Raw genomic sequence first — 25846 nt, forward strand, 5'->3', positions numbered from 1 at the left:
AAAGGAAGAGGGAAGGACTGAGATGTCCCAAATTATCTGTTTATGGTGGTGAAACTTGACAGACATTAATTTTACCATTTGTCTGGCAATTTCATAATGGCTGCACAGATATCACTCAGCTCTGCACAGAAGATCTGATATCAGTACACAGCTTTTACCGAGGCTCTGTCGCTCCAAATATTCTGCTCCTTTGAAAGACAAAAAAATTGATACTACCATTTTGCAGCATCTTCCACCAATGTACATAAAATGGTGTCATACACTTGTAGTGTTATATCTGTGTCTGTATACAGATCTGCATGTATGTGACACTGAATGCTTGCCTTTATGTCACACTGATTGGCGATTCACTTGACCACGATCCAAACAGCCTTAACCCTCGTGATTGACACCGGTGAGAGATATGAGCACTCTTGGTAAGCGACATCTCGAGACAACCCTGTCACATTATTTCATCATCTATATGAAAAGTCTCATGATGACTTCTCTGGCAGATAGCTAAAGCGATGTTATGGGACAGTGTGGAGTTTGATGTGCTTGTCCAAATCAAATGAAAAAAAAAATTAAATAAATAAAATACCGACTGAGTTGTGGCTCAGCAGGTAAAAATTTGAACTGCATCTTAGAGAGCAACTTAAGTGTCTGGAACAGATTAAATGTGGTAGTCAGTGGTGATTTATTCGAGGGAAGTGGAGCAGTAGTCCAACAGCTCCTTTAAGGATTGTGTTGTGCATGATTTGTATTCCTTCCCACAGACATGCAAACTGAAATTCTGAGCAAACTGGAGCAAAGCTGAAAAGAAGTCGAGTCTGGAAGGCAGACTCACATGCAAAAATACGCCAATGAATGTTCTTGACATATGGTTTGAGACACATGAAGGACATCTTACAAAACACCTTTGCTTGTTTATTGTAGCAAGATGCTACTATACAGTCATGTTAAAATGAACTACATCCTATTTTAACTCTAAGATTTTATATAACAGGACATACTAAAACAATATCTGGTTACTATCTACGTCTTGAAATGACGTAAATGTAACCTTTGATAAACAACAACACGATATATGACAACATGTCATTACTTAATAAAAAACTAAGTTAAAATGCAGCAGCTTTGTGTGGAAAATTAATTACACGCTTTCTGCTTCCATAGGAATTGAGAGGGTAAATAGCAGTCAGATGTTGCTAATCAAAATGCAGTTGATTAACTGATCATCAGATGATGTGCTTGCCTCTATAAAAGCAGAGTTTTTGTCTGTTTGTTGGTCAAGAGTAACTGAGTATGTGTTAACACAATGCTGAGGAGAAAAGACACCAGCAATGATCTTGGAGAAATAATTGCTGCTGCCCCTTCAGTCTGGGAAGGATAAATTAATTTTAAAGCTATACTTCATCATTCTACAGTGAGAAAGATCAATCACAAATTAAAAGCTTTCAAGACAGTTTCAAATCTTTCCAGATGTGGACATCTCAGCAAATTTAGTCAGAATGGCAAAACTCAAGAGAAACACTGTGTTGGAAGGGTTGCCAGGAGAAAGCTTCTTCTCTTTAAAAACAGCATGTCTTTTCAAAGTGTCAAATTCCTGGAACAATGGACTTTGAACTAATCAAACCAAAGTGAAAATGCTTGGTCATAGCACATTATGAACCATGTCTGAAAACCAAACACAGCACATCAGCACAAAGACCTTATATCACCTGGTCTTTTCATGCATCCACTGTTCTCTAAAGCCTGGTACACACATAACGGTTTTTTGGCTGTTTTTGTCCCGATTTTGCCTCTTCCCGACCTCGGATGGCAAACGCCTGATCATCATGAGAGTTCTTACCTGAGAGGTCCCTTTAAGAGGACCAGAGGGCGGGAACACATCACACCAGTTTTAAAATCGCTGCATTGGCTCCCCGTGCATTTCAGGATTGATTTCAAGGTTCTTTTAGTAGTTTATAAATGTCTTAATGGTCTTGGGCCCTCTTATTTATCCGACTTGCTTTTAAATTATGAACCCTCGCGGACCCTGAGGTCCTCTGGTACTGGCCTTTTAGTTGTTCCAAAGGTGAGAACCAAGACATACAGCGAGGCCTCTTTCCATTGTTATGGCCCTCGTTTGTGGAATAGTCTGCCGGAGGGCCTCAGGGCTGCAGAGAACATTGACGTTTTTAAAAAGAGGCTTAAGACCTACCTTTTTAGCTTGGCTTTTAACTAAATTTATTTGATCTTAATTTATTTTAGATTATTTTATTTTCATGTTATTTTATTTTCATTTTATTCGACTGCACTATTTAGTTATTTATTTATTCATTCATTTACTTATTTATTTATTCATTCTTAAGCTGTTCTTATTGTTTCTTAAGGTTGTTTAATTTTAATTTTAACTCCAGTGTTTTCCTCATGGGGATCCTCCACGCCAGGGGGCTTTGCCTGCTTGGTCTGGGGGCTGTTGTCGTGGTGATTACACCTATCGGGGTGGCTGGGGCCCTGCACTGCGGCCTTTTTGCTGTGGTGTGGGCCCCGGTCTGTTCTGATGGGGGTGGTTGCCGCTGTTTGACATGGGTGGACTGGCCCCTGGTGTGGATGGATCCCCATGACACTGATATTGTTTCCTCACAGCAGCATCAGGCCAGATGCTTATCACTTTTAGTATTTTTAATAACATTCAGTTTGAGACAGAAATAAGAGAATCATGTTTTTGTAGAATGGGGAGGGAAAGCTACTTGGTGTGTGTGTGTGTGTGTATGTGTATGTGTGCGTGTGTGTGCGTGCAGCTGTGTGAAATATTTTGGTGAGTGTTTCTATTGTTATGTATTCCTACTTTGTTTTGTTTTATATGCATAAATGTTTTTAATCATGTAAAGCACTTTGTGTTGCCTGTGGCATGAAAGGTGCTTTATAAATAAAGTTGATTTGATTTGATTTTGATACTATTATCATGTGGTCTGAGGTGTATTACAAGCAGATTTGTCTCAATAATCCGCTCCGAAAGGGTTCGTAGCCGACAGTCGTAAATATTGAATATGTTCAATATTTCAGAGCCGATTTTTTGACTCGTGCATTGTGACTGCGTGGATGGTAACGTGATACAGAATATAGCCAATCAGAGAGCAAGCTGACTGGGGAACAAGGAAGTAAATAAAGTCTGTGTTTATGCCGTCTCTAGTCTGTTATATCTTTCAGTTCTGGCTTTTCCTGTTAACAATAGTCCAAAGACCACCATCAATCCCTTGTCCTATATATCCCCTTCCATGCTGTGTGTTGTGTTTTCCGATTTGTTACTATGTTTCTTCTTCTACGTTGTTTGCGGGTTGTTGCTATGGTTCTTCTTCTATGTTTCAACGTTTGTCTGGCTTGGAGGACTAGATTGTATATGAGTTGCAGGACAGCACTGTCATGTGTGTGTTGTCCTGCGATTACATTATCGGAGCACACCACACACAATACAATCAAAACTTAATAAAAAAAAAAAAAAAAAAAAAAAATCAAACCGAGCTTGTTCTGACCCTTTGTTCATACCACAACTTTGTCTCATGAGAGTTCATGCAAGCTTTTGACTAATGTTAATGAGGTGTGCCCTGATTGGCTGCAGGGAGGCTCGAGTTAGATTGGGGCTGGCCCAGTGCATGCAGTGTGTCCGACTCCCAAAAAAAAACAAAAAAACAAAAAAAAAACATAAAGGTGGCATTTATAGAGGTCAATTTTTTTCCCCTTTGAATCTTTTTTTGGAAAAAAAAAATTGTATAATGCTAAAGTACCAAAACAGAGCGCTGGATGCAGCTGATATTGAGTTACTGTAACACACGCCAGGTCATGACCTGGATTACTGTCTGGATCCAGGAATTGTTTTAAGGGTTCTTTATAATTGGGACATAGGGGAATTTTTGCCATTACAGCTTCTAACACATCAGACAAAAGCTAGAATCATTGGTTAAAAAAAGAAAACAAAAGAAATGTTGTGATCCGACATTGTTTGACCTGGATCATGTTGATATTCTGGATCAGGTGATCCAGACGGTTCACAATATAAGGGTTACTGGGTGGGCTGAGGTTTTTCTCAGGTGAGTGACCCTGTGGCTGGGCAGAGGTCTGTGCTCTGAGTGTTTCTAGTTAATCATGTTGTGATATGTGATATATGCTTTCTTTTTTCACATGACTGTGGTTAGTACAACACACATGCATGCACACACATATGATGGGTGTGTTGCTAGACCCATAACTGATTCAAGTGTCAACTTTTTTCATTTTAGTGGTCTTCATATTTTGGTTGAAAGTAATTTTTAAGTGCATTCTTACAACAACATCCTCAGCATATTTTCAGCTTCTTGAAGCCAGAACTGTATTTGCCCCTGTTGCTAGGCAACACAAAACTGGGCTTTTTGTTTCAGTTCTGCTGGTCTAACTGGCTCTTATGGTCTATTTGTGACTTGATTCTAGATGGATCTTTATTCTGTGACTTCATTATACCATCAGCAGTTCACGTAATTAAATATTATATTAGTTCCATTGCTTATTAACCTTTTAGTAATTTGTTTGACAAACTGTTTAACAACTTCAGATAAAGAAGGCGTTTGACTCCATATTATCATCTGCTGAGGTGTAACGTTTAATGTCCTACATTAAAGTATTATTGTAAACAACCGAGTCAGCTCAGGTGGATGTGAACGCACCATTTTCAATCAAAATAATTTAAGTGTCCTTTTCTGTACAATATTTAGGTAAAAAGTAAAACAAATAAAGTCATTTGGAAAAGTACAACATATATGCACATATTTTTACATACAATGAACAGCAAAATGATTTAATTTGGTTGGGGATATCCCAAACAGCACTTCAACAGTTTGAAAAGAGGACGAATCTTTGATTATAAACTTATATGGGTTTCACTGCTTGGTGTACTTTACTTTTCACCTTTATTTACATGTATTAGATTGCATAAGAAGTAACAGGATGTCATCATTTCTCCTGTCCTTGTCAGCTTAATTCTTCCTTGTTCTTTGTGACACTCAGTTTAAATATTGATCATCATGTCCATGACAACATCAACTTGGCCAAATTAGCTTTCCCTTAGCAGCTGCATGATGATTGTAAACAGTCATAATAGTAGGTATGGGTCCTCTTCTTCTGTACCTGCAGTGGGAAGGCTGCAAGGCAAGGTGCTCTTTTCCACTAAAAGCAGCTTGATCACAGCTTGTTTGAAAGGCATCTTTTTCATCAGATGCTATGAAAAAAATCTAATAAAATAAATAAATAAAAGAAATTGTTCACATAAGTAGCCATAAATAATTTGGTAACAGTGTGATCAAACTAGCTTTACCCCAGTACATTTTCATGTGAAAATACACTGTAAAGTGTCAAAATCAGACAAAGTGTGTTTGTGTGTTAAAAAAGATGTCATTCTCATGATTCACCAAACTGAGAGTGCTCTGAGGGCTGTTTTCTTCAGAAAAGAGAGTCCCTATTCATAAGAACTCAACACAAGCCCACTTCAAAAGTAAAAAGAATGATCGCTTTCAAATACATACAGACTTCATTTAAAACACTCAAGATAAAGAACGTGTTTCTCCTGAAGCTGAGAGTTTTTCCATTTCCTAATTAAATTCAACACAATAGGCAACACTATAAACACACTCGCAGTCAGGATGTTTTGATAAAAAAAAAAAAGGATTTATAATTTTGTTTTAATCACTTGACTAACACGCAGTCATGCTTTATTAAAGCTTGTAAACTGTACTTTTGTTGATGAAACCAATGAACAAATAACACTTCACACTAACTCATGATAAAAGTTACAGGAACCTCTTCAGTGTTACATGCCCATCTCACATCCGTTGTTGCTAAATCTGCAGTATATGTTGTCTAAGAACATCCTAAACCTTCTGTTTGGCATGAAAAGCTCATCACTTCCTCTAGGCGTATCCTGACTGTGCTCATCCCTCATGTCTGCAAAAGGACCCGATCATGTTGCAATTGTTGGCCAAGCAGCGACAGTATTCCTTCAGAAATGATCATAATGTTGTTAACTTATTATTTGATTACCATATATTTTGTCTTTTATCTAGACTAAACTCAAAAACCATACTAAGAGAAGAGAAACATCTCCTTCTCTAGTCAACAGCTGCATGCAGTCTCCTACTGTGCCTCTGATCTAACAGCTACCAGACCAAATTCAGAACAACCTCTTAAACAAACTCTTCATCAATTTGAGCCCACGCATGGATTGACTGCCTTTTAACTATGTCCTTCGCTCTTTTGCTTGGAAGCACCTGGATTTCTTTGCCTGCTCTGTCTCTTGACACTTAGTCTTCTGTGCTCACAGTCCAAATTTGGGTTTCCTCCCACATTGTCTATAGATGATGCAAATCCAGAACGATACGCAGCAGGCTGTATTTCTATAGCACAATTTCTTTTGTTGAAATAAAGAAACATCAAGATCTCTTTTCTAAATACAGAAAAGCACACCTGCAGTACTTTAAAACCTCTCTAGATTTATAGCATGCAAGGAAGAACAGCAAAACACTGATTTAATATATTGTACTTGCAAAGAATTTTCCCCCACCTTCATAGCTGAATTATTATTGGCTTCTCACATACTGACAATGTGAAGTATGAGTGCATTAAATATCAAAACACAGGCTTCTTTTTATCTTTACTCCAGATCTGCATCCTTTTTATTATCATTAAATCGAATTATTTTCTCAATTAATCATTCTATCATCTGCTCTCTGCATGCCAAAGAATTATTAGCTGCCACATTCATAATTATTTCCCTCAGTTTTCTCTTTTCTTTTGTCCTTTCTCAAAAACCCCAAATTATTCATTACACAATAATACAAGCAGCAGATCTATCAGTAACACCCAGCAATTCTGCGTTTATTATCTGTGCACATAAATAAAGCCAGTTTTAGACTAACACTATGCACAACAAGAAGATGTTTTCTTTCTCCACACATGGAAACTAAATTATCACCAAAGGACATCACACAGTGCGTACATAAATAAATGCACAAATATGACAAGTTAAAAGTAAAAAAAAAAAAAAAAAAAAAAGAGCGGGACACAACTTGGTTGCAATTTCAATCACTAACTCGCAGATAATGAATTAGAACAGTACGAATACTGACACTAACTGGCCTTGAAAACAGCAGCATCAAGGTTAATTTAAGAAGGCAAAGAAGCAGGTGCAACTGTGGATTTTTCAAATTGATAGCTGCAGACAAAAGAAATCCAGCCAGCACACAGACTGTTTCTATTAGTTTACTCTGGAGAATATAATGTAACAAACACGATAAAAGCTTACAGTCAAACCTTTGAGCGTTTAATACGATCACCTAAATTTCATTTAAATATATTAAACAGCTCTGCACCCGCTTAAAAGCATCGCTTCACGCGTGCAGTATTCACGGATTTATATTCCCAACAAGTAGAGAGCGACATTAGCATAAAGATGCCTTCAGTGTATCATCAAGTCATCAGTGATACTGTGTAAACTTACATCGATGGTTGCGACGCTTCCCTTTGTACATGGTCATTATGTACGGGTCCAGCTTTGCGCTCTTACAGACACCAAGGAGACAGAGAGAGTCGAGACTTCAGCAGGCTGCGATACTTTCTGAACAGAAACACTGTAAATTAGCCTCTCAGGCGGAGAATTGGGGGTACTTCTTGAGCGAGGATAATACCAAGTGTAGAGACGATAGAGGGGGACTGGCTACAGCGCGTGCACGCAGACATCAGGGCAAAACCACTCATAACTGAGGGAATTACAGGAGGAAAAAATACCAAAACTGTGGAGACTCATTCCTATAATTCCACCGTTAATCTATAACTGTACATAAATATCGTCCTGCTCGAATATGATCCCTATGTGATCGTTTGTGTTATTGTAAATGTTTATCTAGTTTTGGGATGTACAAGCTATTATGCTTGTGTGTTAAATGGAAAAAAAAAATACATGAAAAATAGCAATTGCCATTTAAGGAAAAAAGGTGACAATCTGTGGATAAATTGTGGTACTTTTTAAAGAAGGTATAGCTCTAAGTCTATTTAGAATAAGATGCCTATTAGCCTGCCTCACCGTGAATGAAGTTCACAGTGACCCCAGCACTGTTAGCATCACAAAATTGTATTTGTATTAAAGAGATCATCAAAATTTAAAGATAATACAGCATTTGGTGTTTCCCTCCAAAATGTCTGATCAAATATTGTTTATTTTAAATCACAAAGTAACATCGAGTGAGGTAGCTATTTAAGCATGTTTAATTTTAGCATGTGAGTGATACTGACAGTGATAAATGTCTTTTTGCCTTTTTAATGCCTTTTTAAAGGTGTGTTTTTCCATCTTTCCGCTTACGTTTTTCACTAATATAAATTCATAGATGTTGTAATTTGTATTTTTATTTACTTTTTATTTATTTTTCCTTTTGTGTACGGTGACCTTGGGTGTTGAAAGGCGCCAAGAAATAAAATTTATTATTATTATTATTATTAACACAAAATATACTGCATCAGCAATGTGCAAATTGAGAAAATAAAGTTGAGGTCAAGTTGAGGTGTTTATTAGCTTAAACTGTAAACTGAACTTCTAAAGTCATATCTCAATTAATTTATAGTCCTTATACTCTAATGTTATATCTGCCCACACATGTTGAAAGGACACTTCTTCAATAGGTTTGAATGTTAAAGCACATTGTTGAAATTTGGATGTATTATAATTGGTCTCTTGTAAATGAGAGTCTATTGGAGGAACCCCTAAATATTTGATAGTGGTATCATACTTTATAGAACAGGGATTAGACAAAAAGTTTATGCTGAGTACTTGTCTATATTCTGTGGCAGTCAAGGAACAGTCTGTGGCACAGATACAGGAATATAAAATGCTGAGGCTAATTTGATGTAGCAAAAATAATAATCACTGTATTTGATCATAAAACACAGTTTGAACATAATTAAGTTTCGAATTGACCATGTTAAGTTAAGAAGAACATCTACATCTGTTCATGGAGATTTTAATTCAATTCAGCTCAGTTCAATTCAAATCACTTTATTTGTCCAGATGGGGTAATTAAAAAATGGCAATTTTTGACAGTTGTTTACACATTTTTCTTAGAAAAAAGAAGAAGAATTAACCTGCTTGTACTGGTAAAGAGGAAAGGTCAACCGATCATCAACATGATTCACCTGCTCAGGGGCAACAGGCGCCTGCACAAGTTTACATTACAACCTATAATTCAGATGCATCATCAGGACAATCATTCTTAAAAAAGACAAACAGACAAAAAAGTGCTTTATCAATAATTTCTGCTGAAAAAAATGAATAAAATTCAATAATTAAGCAAACTGTTTCCAACTTTTGAAAATGACTGTATGTGATTATCATGATGAGGAAAAAAAAACTTTGAACCAGGAGATAACTGCTGTCAACTTTAACCCTCAGTCTTATTATTGTTTCACCCATGTGAAACAATAATCAGTTTCACTAGAATAAAAATAACATTTAACTCCCACCTCTGGGTATACTTAACAAAAGGTGTATCTCATCTTATTTGCAAAGGGGGCTTTTGTTGCTAAGGAGACAAATGTAAAAGAGCAGGATGGATGTTGATTTTGCTTAATTTATTCCTCTATACCACATTACTACACTGTAGGTTGAATAGCAACATTTTTGTTTTGTTTTTATGTTTATTAAACTAAGTTTAAGTGTGCTCTTTGGAAGCAGACAACTCTGAATGCCACGTACAATGCAGAAGGAGCAGGAATTCAATCATTACGGTTCTCTGAAACTGTTGCTTTCACACATCCCAGAATGACAAATGTTCCTCTTTATGTTTTTATTTTAGGACTTAGAAAGAACAAAGTCCCTCAATTGGATTTTCTGAAAATGACCAAATCAAATACATCAATAGGAAGAATTTGATTACTGCTCCATGCACTGAGCTGTAGATTGAAGCTTTGTTGTAAACACAGCCTTTTTCCTGTGTGAAATTTTAAGTCCTGAAATTTAAACCTATTTATTTACCAGGATAAGGACAACAAAGATAAAGGTTTTAAACAAGATATTAATCTGTAACCACTGATGCGACACAACTTCATGTAAAAGTATAGTAGGGTTATTTGCTGTCCATGATGGAGTAATGCAAACAAACAGGTGGAAGGATAATGCTGTAAAACTGAATTCAGCCCATTTAGAACCCTTCCCTTTATTTGAATCATTTTTAGACTTGTGTTTCTGTTCATTTAGGGTGAGTGAAAGTCATGTCTCATGCTCTCTGAACCACTCTTGCACAATTTTATCCAATTTAAGCAATTTTAGCCCGATCTTGACATTGTCATTTTAGAATATGGCTGTGCCATCAGAGAAGAAAAAAAATCCGTTGATGGAATAACCTGGTCATTTAGTTTATTCTGGTAGTCAGCTGAACTCATTCTTTGGACAAATAATGTTGCTGAACCTAGACCTGACCAACTGCAGCAAACCCAGCTCATAGACTGCCCCCACAGGCTTGTACTGTAGGCACTAGGCATGATTGCAGCATAATTTTATCTGCCTCTCTTCTTACCCTGATGCACCCATGACTCTGGAACAGGGTAAATCTGGACTCATCAGACCACATGACCTTTTTCCATTGCTACAGAGCCCAATCTTTATGCTCCATAGCAAATTACAGCCTTTTTCTCTGGTTAGCCTCACTGATTAGTGGTTTTCTTATAGCTACACAGCTGTTCACAATGTACGTGTGGAAATGCTCTTACTTTGACTAAACACAGCCCTGAAACCTGCTGGTGTTTTTCTTCCATTTGATTTCACCAAACGTTTAAAGGACCTTCAGTCAGGTTCTTTCATGAATTTTCATTAAGGATTCAATATTTTTTTTCAACAAATCTTCCTCCACTACCTTTCTAGTTTTTAATAATGCATTGGGCGATTCTTAGCCCAGCTTTTCTGCAATCTCCTTGAATCTTTGCTTGATGCGTGACAATGATTTGAACCTTCTTGAATAGACTAACATCTCTTCCACGACCACTGAATATGTCTTTGCACATGGTTGTTTAAGAAATGAGAAGCTACTCATTGCATCAGTTGGGGTTAAATAACTTGTTGCCAGCTGAAAGATAATTGCCCATGCAATAATTATCCAATAGGAGGCTCCTATTTTCTTACACTTTTATACTGAATGACTACATCATAATAATAGTAGATGGTCCTTAGCTGTGCTTTTACCCAAATCTGTTGGTTTTCCCACCATGAATTCATATGTATAAGAGGATAGTGCAATAGATGATAGATGATTAGACTTGAATTCATCCAGTAGCCTGAAACTTGGCCACAAATAATAACTGATGTTGCATCCAGTTGACCTATTTATCTGGTCTTCCTGCAAAAGCCTTCCAGTTCTGTAATGTTTTTGGACCATCTTTTATGGACTGCTCTTTTGTCCATGAAGCAGCTGTTTTTGTGAGTATTGCTGTGCAGAATTACAGCGTGCAACTACTCGCTATCTTACATTTCTTAATTAGATTATGAGCTGAGGAGATGGCTTCTTCAAAACACTTTTCAATTTTCTTATATCCTTTATTATCCTGCTTTGTAGAGGTAATTTATTTTAATTGTCACTGTCAGGCTGCTCCTACAGATTGCAAAATAGCCGTAATAAACTGATAGTAAAAAGTATTTAAGAACTAAAGTCTCTCGAAAATTTGCATCAGGCCGTGTTATTTACATTTTTCACAATAGTATTTTGCATGAAAAAAAAAAAAAAAAAAAACATTCCACTAATATTGGGTAAACCCTTGATAGATTTATTTTATTTTTCACGGTTCTCTGAGGTCAGTTCATCACACATGCTATGACAAGAGGTGTCTAAACTTTTGCCTGTCAACATACACACAAGTGTTGCTGAACTTCCACAGAAACATTACAGTCACTGCTATTTCCCTCACTACAGTGCACCATGGGGTGCGGTGTAAAGCTAGTTAAATTAATTTCATAACAGGTAAGAAACTTTTCCTGTGTCTTAAGGGAAAATTGACCCAGCCACTGAAAAAAAAAAAAAAAAAAAAAAAAATCAGGGTGTTGATAGGATTTTAGAAATAAGTGAAAACCTCAAAGTCTTCATATCTCTTCTAGCACACCATTATACTTAAAAAAGAGCCTAGTAGAATATACACATGCATCACCTTGTAATCTAAAGTGCTTCTTAGACAGTTTCAGACAGCATTTGAAACGCAGCCTGTTAACAAATGACTTTCATTTATAGCTGAGATGGAGAGAAGCACAGGATGCCCAGGGGGAAGATTTTCTATGTGATGGATATAAATCTGCTCAGACCATCACATCTCATTGGCCTATGACTCACAACCTGTCTTAGCTCATTTGACAGATACTGCTTTTGAGTAATTACAATAGCATTAATCGCCTTAGCTAAAGGCAGATTAGCTCTCTTTGCTCACACACCGTGCTTAAAGAGCCTGAGTAACTCATTTATTCAGATTTAGTCCAGTTTAGCCAACCCATTCCCAGCTCAAGGTAACAAAAGATGCAAAATCTCAAACATTTTTACACACTCAACTTCTTTACACTGTTTTTTGTTATTTAACTAAAAAAATTATACAAGTTTACAAATATGCTGATGCCTCTGTTACTCACAAAGCCACCGTGGTCATTTGGGAGAACTAATCTCTAAATCTAACTTTTGTATTTTACAAGGAGAAAAACAAAAAAACAAAACAAAAACTATTCCATCAACATGCTGTTAATAGTCACTTAAACAGGCAGGTAATGTTTAAACTAATTTCCTAAACCAAAATGATAAGAGACTCTTTTTACATCTGGAATCCTACATTGCAATAAATGAGTATAGCCAATGGATGGACCCCTTATGGATGGTGTAAGCGCCCCTGCGACCGAAACTTGGAAAGGAATAGGGCACACTCTAGTGGCGAGCACACAGCATGACAGCAATGGCTGCTTTAAGTGAGAGAACATCAACATCTATTTTAAAAATGAGGGATTTATAACAAAAAAGTAGCTGCAGTATCAAATTGCCTCCAGTACTGTCTTATAAGAACAAGTAATCACAAGGCCACTAAAGAAACTTATCACCACGTTTCGTATTGTTTCCTGTGTAAGAGAACAAACATGTACGGATAAGCTACATGTTTGTACAGAATTACTTCCCCTGGTTAATTCACAGGAAAAGTAGAATATGATTTGAAAACACAAGTTTTATTTCTTGGACTGAAAAGAGAAAATATTGTGTCTGATTATTCAGAGTAATTGGGCACTGGGCACTAACCCAGCCTAATGTTGGTAAAAGCCATGTGTGGGCTTTCTTATAAACTATATTTGGAAAGTTATCTTAAGTGAAATGAACACTTGTTCTTTTAATGTTATTCAGGGTCATGTAGAGTGGAAAAATATCACATATTATATATCTCTAAGTGACATACACGTGTAAACTTCTGCTCTCAGAACCTGGTAAGAATTTCAAATAACTTATCTTTTGTTAATCCTATATTCAATCAATGAATAAAAAATATGAAGAAGACGAAAAGAGGATGAATTTAAAACTTTGACATAAGGTCTATACACACTGGAATTAAAGCTTGTGAGATAAAAATAGATCCGCTTAATCAATCTTTGTTTTGGCTATTTTTCCAATGCTTCTGGTCCTTCCACAACACTTATTTTGTTATACAAAGGTCAGAACTTTGACTTTGATATTAACTTAAATTCATTTTAATCTCATCTAATAGAATAACTTAACCAATTCTGTTTGTAGTATTCTGCATTATACACTTTTCAACCAGAACATAAGCCAATCTGGGACCCTGTAGTTGTTTAGAAATTACCGTAAGTACATCTGAAACCTCACACACAATTACACGCCTTGTTCTTGAGGTCACCCAAGGTCAACCACTGCTGAGGAGATACGGCTGGACAATATATGGAGTTTTTTTAAACATATCGAGGCTTTTTCACATGCGAGAATATTGTTTATATCGAGATACTTTTTTGTCAATTAAAACTGTCTTTTCTTTTTGCATTTTGCACAACTATATTTTTGTTATGGTCATTTAAACGTTCTTTTTATTCGTATAGTTTAAAGAGCATAAAGAATCTTGAATCTTAATTTAATATACAGCTACTTTAATTTCAGTCAACTGTTTTAATGAACATGTGCTGCTGAGCCTTAGGAAAAGTGCATTTAGCACTCAAGGCTCTAAATTAAAACAGTTTCTTTGGTTACTTGCAAAAAAAAATGATACTGAGATTTATATTCCACATTGTGATTCAGGTAGAAAACACAGGAAATTTGGTTCATGTCACCACTTCACTAAAACCGGTCTCACTGTAGATTGGTGGAATCATAAATCTTTACAAAGGGCTTTGTGACCTCTTTTGGTCTGATAAGTAGTTTTCCAGAGTAGCCAAGAAATCTCCTTTATATTTGCAATGACATGTGTCCCCATACTTGTGCTATGGTTTAGAAATTTATAGATATATGCTCTTCAGGATGTCCCCACTGAATCAGTTCAAAGAGGCCCAAATAATGGTGCATAATCAGAATGAAAGATAGAAAGTGTCACTTTATTAACGGCACCATTTAATTAATCAGTATCCTTAAAACTAATGAAAATGATATAAGGAATCCAGTTTGTTACTAAATGTTTCAGCAAAATCAAATTGATTTTTTATTACTGAACTGTGAGATAATTTTATAAAGCTAATTTTCACCCATCTACTACTGTGTCTTTATTTAATCCTACAATCATTCATATACCTAACACAATGATTTACATTCATCTAAGCTATATCCTCTTAAGCAAGAACTCATTTGGTTTCTATTTATCTTGTGATCTGCATTATCCCCACCCTCCTGGCTCATTAATTCCTCCATATCTTCCAGTTTTGTCTCTTTTTCTGGCTTCTGCTTCTCTCTCTCTCTCTCTCTCTCTCTCTCTCTCTCTCTCTCTCTCTCTCTCTCTGTGTGTGTGTGTCTCCATCTGTCAGGGTCAGCAGAGTGCAAAGAATCACATTAAGAAGTATTCAAATGTTGAACTAGTCGCAATTGGTATTCATACAAGCATTAAAAGCTGCCAAATCTAATTCAGCTCTGACGCTATCAATGCCACAGTCATTCATCCAGTCAGCAGAGATAATACGAACCACACAGGGTGGTGGGGGGTTAGAAAAATCCAATACACAGACAATAATGTCTCCTGGATGTAATGGAGCTACAACTGACTGAGCTATCGCCTGCTGAATGATTTTAGCCAAGGAGGGAAAAGAAGAAAGCTAGGCTGATGGATTTCACTTCATTTCTTATTCTACCTGCTGTATCTGAGATTAACAAGGCTGCAAATTCTTTGACATGAGCTGGAAAGTGACACTCAAAAGGATGATAAATGGCAGACTGTCAGGTTTGTTATTAAGTAAAAACCTTTATGAGATGAAGTACACTGCAGAAGTATTGTCTTTATCAGTAGATTAAAAATGGATAGAAGTATGGAGGTAACATGCAACTGTGTAGTAAATTTTCAGAGAATTAAGTTTGATCATCCATCGTCAGGCCATAGTTTATGTGTAGAGGTCACAGTTCTGTTTAAACTCTAAATATCAGACATTTTTCCTTTGACAAACTGATCAAACTATCCAAACGCAAAACTTTGTCACAATGCAGTGTCACAACAGAATATACAATACAAAGCCTGTTAGCCTAAAGCAAAAACTGTAGCAGATTCCCCAGACTGGCTCAGAGATCCCCACACCCTCTGGATTCCAAAATGAATACATGCCTATCTTTTAAAATGATATCATTTGTACATTTTGCATCGCAAAAAACTGTCCCACACAATCTGAAATTGTAAACTTACTACATTTTAAAGGCTCCAATAATAATGCATTCTTGTACCTTCCTATGCAAATTGTGTGAAAGCAAAGTAAATGATAAATTAAAGTGTAACAAATGTGATTTTGAATTATTTATTTCTTAATGCAAATCCATTCAGTTTCAAATATTTGTTTTTAAGATTTGTAGGAAAAACTAATTTGGCAACAACAAAAATAATTAAAGTTTTTATTTACATGCACATAACATTATTTATCATAAAAACACAGTCATGTATTTTTTATGGATAAGTTACAAGTTAGAAACAGCTAAAACAGGAAGTAAACACAATGGAGGTTAGGCTAAAAAACTGCTTTAAAAAAAAAAAAAAAAAAAGTAAAATGAAATGTAACTAGAAAGATGTTGCAAGTCACAATGAATAACACAACACAACACTGTACTACATAACACGGTGATCAAGAGTGTTAAGTGACAGGCTTCTTCAGCTCTTCTGCAACACAGTACAAAATACAAAGTAGAGAAGATATTGCCTGCCCTTAGATGCTCATCTTTATAATAATAATCGCCAATGAATGAATGAATGATCTTTCCTCTTTTTCAAAAAAAGCAATAGGAATAATCACTAAATCCACCTTTACAGAACCAACAAACTCTGTTCATCAAGCTGACAACATTGAAACTTGAAGAAAGAAGGAACGAAGGAACGAATGAAGTACAGAGACTACAGCTCCTCTGTCACGCTGGTACAGTCTGGTGCCTTTTATTCTATTCTATTCTAGACATTTAGCAGACTTTTATCCAAAGCAACTTACATTTGAGAGTAAGAACAACACAAGCAAGAATTCATTAAGTGTGTAGTCAGACTGCTGTGAGTCCAGTTGCCCAGGTGCTGTCATGTAGTGCTAGAGGCAGTGCATAACTTTTTTTTTGGCAGTAAACTGCACGACATTCCCTTTCTGACCCCCTTTCCTGTCCAGCTACTGTAAAATAAAGTAGCTGAACCTAAAACAAAACAAACAGACAAAAAAAAAATCCAGTTTACTGACTGCATGAGTATGCAAACATTAGCAACAGCATTGAAACATATTTTCAATGAATGAGTTACAAAACACATAATAATAATAATAATATTAATAATAATAATAATAATAATGGAAGTGGAAGAGATTAAAGTAGTTATTACAGGATAATAGAACTCGCACTAAGATTTTAATAACTTATTAATAACAAATGTATACTTATCACTACATTATAATAATATGACGTCAATAATGCCATGATGACCAATTATCAAAAGTTTGGAACATGTCCAAAACATCCAGACTCGCTCTGTAGGTACACTGACGTCCACTAAATATTTCAACTTACCAAAATGCAATTTACTGTTATTTTCTCAAGACTAGCTGTAAATATAGTTTTTAGAATAAAAACAAAAAGAAAAAAAAAAGATGAATCTTTTCATCACACAAAAGACAATTTAGTGAACTCAAAATATTTATACATGATCATTTTAGTAAAAATAAAATCACATTTTTTTTTACCCAAAGCCCCTCCTAAGACAGGATTGCATCTCTACACTCACAGTGGACAGACACCAGTGGTAATAACAGCTGAGTACCACAGCGTGGTGCTCAGTGACCACAAATTCAGAAAAAACACCTTTTAGACACCTGCTCCTGGCTCTATGATCCTCATGTAGTCTATATGTGAGAAGACGGGACTGATGCTGTCTTGACATCTCTTTTCAAACCAAATAAATACTTGATGAATTTCCCCTTTTGCGCATGTGCTTGTCTTAGCCCGAGGCTTAAATTTCATTTGACAGGACGTCTCTCACAAGGGCAGCCCATTTTCTCCTGTTAGAAGAGGTGCATAAATATAGACACAGCTCCTTATTAGTGTCGTCACACAGGTAGGCTACTGAGAAACAGGCAACACACTTTACAACTGAAGTCAAAGAACTAATCAACAACCAACTTAAATGTGTCTGCATGCAGTAACCTGAAAACTAAGAGACTTTGGTTCTGAATTTACACTCTTAACTTCAACTTAAGAATCTTGTTCTTAGTAATCCATTGCATTTGAATTCAAGTCATTTTTTTAGTTCTCACCCTGTATTTACAACGTATCACATACATAACAACTGTTTCTGCTTATGTAACAATTAGTTTTGCAGCCTGTTTACCACTTCACTCCTGCACCGAGGCTACAGGCTAATAAGGATGTGTGAACAAGCCATAAGAAGTCGTCAAGGTCAGGATTGCTTTCCAAACCAGCTGCTATCTATTGAAAACAGCTCCACTCCACGCATGTGCATAAAGCTGCAGTTTGTCAGTTTTTCCTTAGAGACACAGAGCAAACATCTGTGTGTTTCGCTCCCTCTCACAGCTCAGCACATTGTACACTTATTAATGAGCATGTCTTTGGTTCCAACAACTGAACTCTTATCTAAAGTGAGTTTCACCAAGCGAATAAGCAGTTTAGTGTCTTTATCAAATCTACAATGATTATGCAAAATATTCTGGACACTTTCACAAAGAGGTCAGTTTAGGTGGAAGTCATTATCCCCCTCTGATGTCCCTAATTAAATCTTTACAGTCACAAAGGAAGAGACACTGATAAACGAGAAGAAGCTGAGTTTGAGAAAATACTTTTAAGCTTTAAGATAAGTGAGACTGTGTGAAAAGAGACTAAAAAAGTATCAGGATCATGCACCAGATGTTTCGCTTAATCACTGTGTTTTCGTTTAAATGAATGTTCGTGTGTTGATCTTTTGTCAGGAACAAATCTGTCCTTCCAGTTGAGAATAATCCTTATAGCTGACCCTCATTTCTCAAAATAGCTCAGGCTGGAGGTCTGAGATGGCCAGTTTTATCACGCACCACTGCTCCTAACAGTGCTCCGAGTACCTTGGGATGGTTATAGCTTGACTGTAAACTGTGACCGGATGGTGTCAGGGAGGTTATTCCTAGCTGCAGCTGATGCAAAGCGTTGACAACAACAAACTTCAGGTGACTGACCACCATCTAACTTGGTGTGACCTTTACCAAACAGTAAAGCCCAAGGCTGGGTCTAGTTCTCCAGCTGTGGGAATTCCACATGGACAACTGGATGTTATGAGTCACAACCCTCAGCTCTGCAGTGTAATTAGAAGGAGAAAATGAAGAAGGGTGGGAGCCAACTGTTGAGAGAGCGCAAGGAGATGGAGGGAAAATAAATGCTAAGTCAAATAAGGAAATGTGAGAAGTAAACACATGAAAGAGTAAGATATTGCTTGGGGCAAGGTTTTGGGCTGTTTTTAGTTTTAGTTTGTGGGCTGTCCATCTTTACTCAGGGAGAGAAGTCCTGAATGAATCTGAATCATTCACATTGATTGTAAACTCAAGCACAAAGAAGGGAGAGTCAGAGAGCTGCAGACCCCTCTGTGTAGGGTTCCAAGAAAGGCTCCAGGGTCGCGGTAATTATCACTGCATGTGTAATCACAAGCCACAAACCATTACTCACACTGTGCATTCCCCCTTTCATCCTGTGGATTTCTCTTTAGTTTTCTAACCTGGAGTGCATACCAGCAACTGTGGCATAAATTAAGAGACAGGCAAAACTGACTGGATCGACTCTTATGAAGTGTTAAAGGGCAGGTTTTCCATCTCAGGGTCTGTGCCTATTTAGCTGACGCTTTGAGTAAAGGTTACACCGCAGAGGTCTCCATCAAAGCATCACCTGCCACAAACACACAACTTTCTTATTAAAGTATTATCTCCCAGCACGCACCAGCATATCTGTAAAAATACTAATCATGAGAACTGATTACTTTTAGTACACATTGCTGTGACTCTTATAAAGTCAGAGCAAAGACAAGCCACTTTACTGAATCTGCTTATTCTTATTATGTTATCTAATCATGAATAACATGCATGTCTACTATTCAATATTCACTCCACTGAATGAAGTCCAGCTTAATCAGCCCATCAGCCAGGAATTCATTCATTCAAGCTCATCCTGCCTGCATCAGCATGCTCTGGATGTTAACCTGAAGTCTCAATAGTGCACCTGTATCTTTGATTATTCAGGTAGGCAAGGATTTTCCGAGTCTGAACTTCTTCATTGGCTCAGTGATATTCTTTGCCATTTTTTTTTCCCTCTCCAGATAGATGTAACATTAATGAACCCATCTTGGATACTTGTTAAACTTGAAGTTAATCCTGTTTCCTGCTGTCCACACTGCTCATCTCAAACTGTGTCCCAATAGGCCTACATAGTAGCTGCAATCCTTCACCAATGTGCTCAGTTAGTTAAAGGAAAGACAGGTTTTCCCAGAACTGGAGTGTTTGGCTGGTCATCTGGTAGATGTGATGACAAAAATGAAAAGTGATGAATCTTCTAGAGGCTCATCTTTTTACAGATGATGGTCATTGCAAATTTTGAGTGTAACTCAGTTTTGTGCAATGGTTTCATCCATTTTTCTTCTTTCTTTAATGAAAAACTAATATGGAGAAAAGTTATAAGATGCATTGCAGCTGGATCTGATTAAGGAATAGTTCATGTTCTGTGAGCTCCATTGAAGAAATATAGATGCACACCAAATAAAGTTGTTCAAACAATAGGAATATTCTATATTATTCAATATAATAATTAAATAATATAATAATAATATATTAATTTAATATATTATCTGCGTCAATTTTAAAAGTTATTATCAAAGAAATGAAAAATTCTGATACATATCTATATCTATCTATCTATCTATCTATCTATCTATCTATCTATCTATCTATCTATCTATCTATCTATCTATCTATCTATCTATCTATCTATCTATCTATCTATATATATATAGGTAGATTCAATCATATATGTGTGCACTTTAAAGTAAAAAAAATAATAATAAAACTTGAGAAAAGAAGAAAAACTATCAGCTTCTTTCCTAATAAGAATTATTATCATTATATATTATTATAAAAAAAAAAATTACAAACACACAGACAAACACACACTACCCCCATTAATTATTGTGGAGCATTAATATTTGCATATGTGCACACAGGAAGTTCATTTAATCTATAAAAAGGTTTATATCTCATGTTATTTCTATTTATGTTTGTAAATTATGCATTTCACTGCAGAAGGATATCTCATGCCTGTGGACTGCCTGGACCATTAGTTCAATAACTATTTTGACATGCCATTTGTTCTTTTTGTTTTTCGCTTTTTTTGCAGTGCATTTTATAATGTTCTTTTATTCTATTTCATCTCCTTTTTACTCATTGCAAATTTCATCTTTTAATGGCTGTTAAACATTTTGTTGTGAGATCGGGTTGATACAAATAGCCACAAGAGCTCCACATAACAACAACAAACGGACATAAAATAAGCAGCACAAGACATAAAATGACCTAATTATGATAGGGACGAACAAAAAAAGATGCAAAATGACAAAAAAGCAAAGTAAAAATATACAAAACATCTCCTATATAGATACAGTTCACCGTTAGATCCTAATATCTTTATAGTTTGTGTCACTTTTCACGTGAGCTGTGTCTGTGCCCAAGTGGCTGTTATTACATGAAGATAAGGTGCAGTACAAGAGTCCAAATTAGCAATTGTGATTTTAATATAATACAATATATCAACTGGTCTGATGAGGTGAAGATTAAAAAAAAAAAAGTAAAATATAATCTAGCTTGTCCACTTTATTACAGTATATTACTTGTTTAATTAAATTAGACCTGCAGACAGAGCATGAAGCTGAAACAAGCTTAGTGCACTTGCTTGCACACACACACACCAGCCCCTACACAGATACTCCCACACAGCTTGTTGTAGCCCACAGAGCCCTCTGCTCTGATTCTGATTCACAGCTTAGTGTTTCTCTTCTGAACCCAGGTTTCTAATCAAAGAATTAGCTGCAGTTTTCCATGCCAAAATCCACACAGCAATCCATCTCACTTTGTCCACACTGTGGCTCAAGGCCCACCAAAGCATTGGTCAGTTTGTATGACAGAGTAAAAAGCATAGAAAAGAAGGCCTGACACAGAAAGAGACAGAAAGTGATCCTGGCACCTGAGGGAAATGTGATTTCCTAGTTTCCTGGGTGGCTTTATTAAAGCCTATTAAGCACACAATGACAAACTTAACATTTCTCCTTTGTTGCCTCAACAAAAGAAGCATGTTCTTATATCCTGCAGGCATTACAGTTCAGATAAATCCTTGACTTGGCATGACTGTAAGCTTGTGTGCTACTCTGTACCTGGTGTTATGGATGCATTGGGTCAGGCGAACAGTGAATTCAATGTCCGGCCCAGTCTCTCAGAGCGTGATTAATGAGGGAGGAGACAGACGACCAGGGTGCATTCTAATCACCCACAAGGACATGACCAGATATGGAAACGAAGACGCAGAGAAGAAAGAGAATAAAATAGATTACATATTGATATTGTAATTTGTGTGAAGAGTTTTTCTTCACATTAAAAACTTTAATCGAATCCAGCACAAACACAGGCCCCACAAATGAACACACACATGCTCAGACGCATTAAATATTCTTACAGCCTCTGAGGCAAACACAGGGACATGAAAGATACAGAGAGGGCCTTATGGGGTTAGCTTTGGCAAAGCTCAGTCCAGTGGATCAGGAAGAATTGGCTCATCTATAGCTGCAACACCCACGGGGCCTCTCACTCATGACTGTTGATGCATCTGAGCCTGGCTCTCAAAATAAAGTTAGTGAACTGTGCAGTTATTGTAGACATCACTGGAATAATCTGTGCAAATATCAAAGCCAGAGTAAGCCTGTGAATACTAATGGTGATTGATGGAAAGAATTGCAGCAGTCAGGAGAAGATGACAGAGGATTGGTTTGGACAGACACGGAAGAAGAAATCCCTTTAGGCCATTCACGTACAACGTTAAGCCTGTGATATTTGGAGCGTTGACTAAATCACAACAGTTTTGTATGGAAGTGTTGAAATTTGCTTTGTTTATATTTGTCAAGGTAATTTCCCACTTCTTCTAAATCGCTTTGGTTTCTCACAATAATCTTACAAGTTTATTTTATATCTGTAAAGCTGACCTGTAGTGCTACAAGCTTTCATACAGAACCTCAAACTGTGACTGAGCCTTTGTTCAAAGCAGATGGTTTGAACAAAGGCTCGGTCACAGTTTGAGGTTCTGTCTAAAAGCCTGTAGCACTACAGGTCAGCTTTTCAGCTTCTCTTAAAAAAGAAAAAATACTTTAATCGTGGCTCTAGCTCTTTAATGCACCCAAATCAAGACCTGGAAAGAAAGCAATACAAAATTATTTCAGGAAATAATTTGACGTAGATACATTCTTATGCCATCACAACATGAGATTATCACTTCATGATGATTGTGACAGAAAGCCTTTACAATAGCTCCGTTTACATGGAGCACTTTTAATCCAATTGGACGTCCAATAAATTAACAGTGCGTCACGTAAACATGTCAGCTGATCCGATCAACCTCAATTGGAAAGAATTTTTGATCCGATCAAGAGGGGTGGTTTAAACCTTTCCACGATCGAATCAGCAGCAAAAAAATTAACCATGGATACACTCACTCTGATTGCTTTATGATGTATTTTGTTTCTGTGCATGCTGGAACCACGTGGGGGTTACGTACCATAGCGAGTTTCAGGGAAGACTTGAAAAATGGCAGCAACATAAGAGAACAGGACTGTAGTGGACACAGCATTTTTGTTAGAAACTGAAGGAGTTAAGGATTATTGAGGATTTTTAAGGTCAAAAGGTAAAAAAAAAAACACTTCTTTTTAACTAGTAGGCATTGCACATGTCAAAAGTGTTATGATCATATTTAATCTGTATATCATGTAAATACAACTGATTGGATCACTCTAGCGTGCATGTAAACACGTCAGCTGGAGTCTCCAATCAGACTGAGTTCAATCGGGCAGGTGAAATATTTGTCCATGTAAACGTAGCTTAGGATGATGTCCCATTATCAGGTGAAAATTTGAAAAAAATAAGAGGAAAAGAACTTTTTAAAAGCTGTCCAGAAATTCCATTCAACAATCAGCAAAGTTTTGATTTGATCTTTTTATCACCTGAGGGAACATTGTCATGTCATTATGAGGGCACTTTCAACAAGATAACAGAATTTTAGGATTTTGTATTCAGTATTATGAGTAACATCAAAAAGGGTACATTGCAATACAGCTGCTTTGAAGGAGCATTACATAATTTTATGCCTCTGACTTGTTTGCACACTGATATTCATCAAACATCTTTCTGTAGCCACTGTTGCCCTGCAGCGTCCAGAGGCTGAGAAACTACACTTCACAATGTTTTATTTAGCTCAAGGCATCATGTGACATCTGTGCTTTGAGACACACCAGCAACTGGATATCAACACATTGACCATTTTGGACATGCAACATAACTGACTCAGCAAAGAAACGCAAGAGGACATTATCAGAGTAAATAACGACAAAGAAGAGAGAAAGAGAGAGAGCAAGACATAAGATAAGAGTCAACATAAGACTCATTTTTACTTACAGGAGATAGTTCAGAAAAGAGACAGGATGCAAGACTGATGTTGAATTAGCCTTCATTAGGTTTACACTTATTTATGGTGCCCACAAAGCACCATCTGAAGTCTAAGCCACCTGCTAACTCTGCCTATCCACCACTAGCAGTTCTAGACACCAGTAGGGTCCTATCCTATCCTCTCTTTTATTTATATTGTATCCATCAGAGAAGATCCACTGCAGTCTAATTGCCTGGGAAAAATATTAAAAATTCATCTTCTGAACATTGATACATGTTACGTTATTTAAATCATGCTGTATGCGTATAGCTATATTTTTGCATGTAAATGATATCAACAACTATCCAAAGAATTATGGTGTGATCAGGTGTATTAACCTTGATGATTTATACCTAGAGATGGAATACATTTGTGCCCATACTTTAAGCAATACTCCTCTACCTGTCCCTGCTCTTTGTTTCCCATCCTACCAGTATAAGTTTCTCCTTGTGTCCTGTGCTGCTTGCTATGCATCATATTGGCCCAAAATGACGATTGATTGCAGTGCCACTGCCTTTGTAATCCGCTTAGGATGGATTTTGCATCTAAATCACTTTATTATTTATGTGCCTAACTCTTGCCAATGCCATTTGGAAGCAGGATGATTGGTGATCCATCACACATTATCCTTCACTGTGGTCATTAATATTGTAATTGGATGGACCTTCACCATGAAACTTCCAGGTGAAGGCAATGCAGATCTCTTCAGGGAGGGTCAGGCTACTCAAAATAAGTCAACATAAGAAAGATTACCATGTGTACTTGCAACCAGAGAGACTCTCCAGAGATGTTGTTAGTTTGCCCTTTTTCTGCTGCTCTTCTCTCCTCTCCTCCCAGTTTGCACAGCAGCTTGCATCTTCATACATGGCCTTTCTCAGAAGAAATATAGGATGTTATTCTTTCATTGTCCTTTTCCATCAGGACTTCAATCTCCACCTGCCAATCACTTGCATCTGCTGCCTCAAGGCAGACACACATAAGCACCCTGAGCCACATCAGGACATAGTTGAAACAACCACCTCCATAAATGAGAAAAACAAGAAAAGATTGGTGCCTTTCTTCCAAAGGAAAGGGCAAGAATCATATGCATCATGGACATTTGGCATTAAAGTAGTCTTATAGCATAAACTTTGTTGTAAAATCTACGAAAACCTGAGCTTGATAAAAACTGACCTCAATACATGGCACTAATGTCACGATAACATAAGGGTTATATTGCATATATTCAGTGGAATCTAGATATTGCTAAACTCAGCATCAACATCATCCAGCAGTTCAGGGAATGCTGGCAGCGCTCTGGGCGGAAAATCTGTCACTCTTTGTCTCCGTGGCAGCCCTCTGAGTCCCCTGAAGAGCAAGGACATGGAGATACAGCACATATATCTCAGTGGTGAAAAATGAAGTTGCTTGGATGCAGTTGACGTGCATGCATGCCAGTGATC

At 36.9% G+C, this 25846-nt stretch overlaps 1 protein-coding gene across 3 annotated transcripts in view; it reads right to left on the bottom strand.

Moving 5' to 3' along the window:
* The window catches only part of LOC121629184 (RNA-binding Raly-like protein), a 116051-nt gene that overhangs the window by 36335 nt on the left and 53870 nt on the right, over positions 1 to 25846 (bottom strand). The window contains exon 1 of one of the 3 annotated variants that reach the window (XM_041968783.1): positions 7487 to 7674. The exons of the other annotated variants lie outside the window; for them this stretch is intronic. Coding sequence (XP_041824717.1) covers positions 7487 to 7523 — 37 coding nt within the window. The 5' untranslated portion in view covers positions 7524 to 7674. Of the gene's footprint in view, positions 1 to 7486; positions 7675 to 25846 lie in introns of those variants that run through there. 3 annotated transcript variants of the gene reach the window in all.

The sequence above is a fragment of the Melanotaenia boesemani genome, chromosome 18, assembly GCF_017639745.1.
Source record: "Melanotaenia boesemani isolate fMelBoe1 chromosome 18, fMelBoe1.pri, whole genome shotgun sequence".
NCBI classification, from domain to species: Eukaryota; Metazoa; Chordata; class Actinopteri; order Atheriniformes; family Melanotaeniidae; genus Melanotaenia; species Melanotaenia boesemani.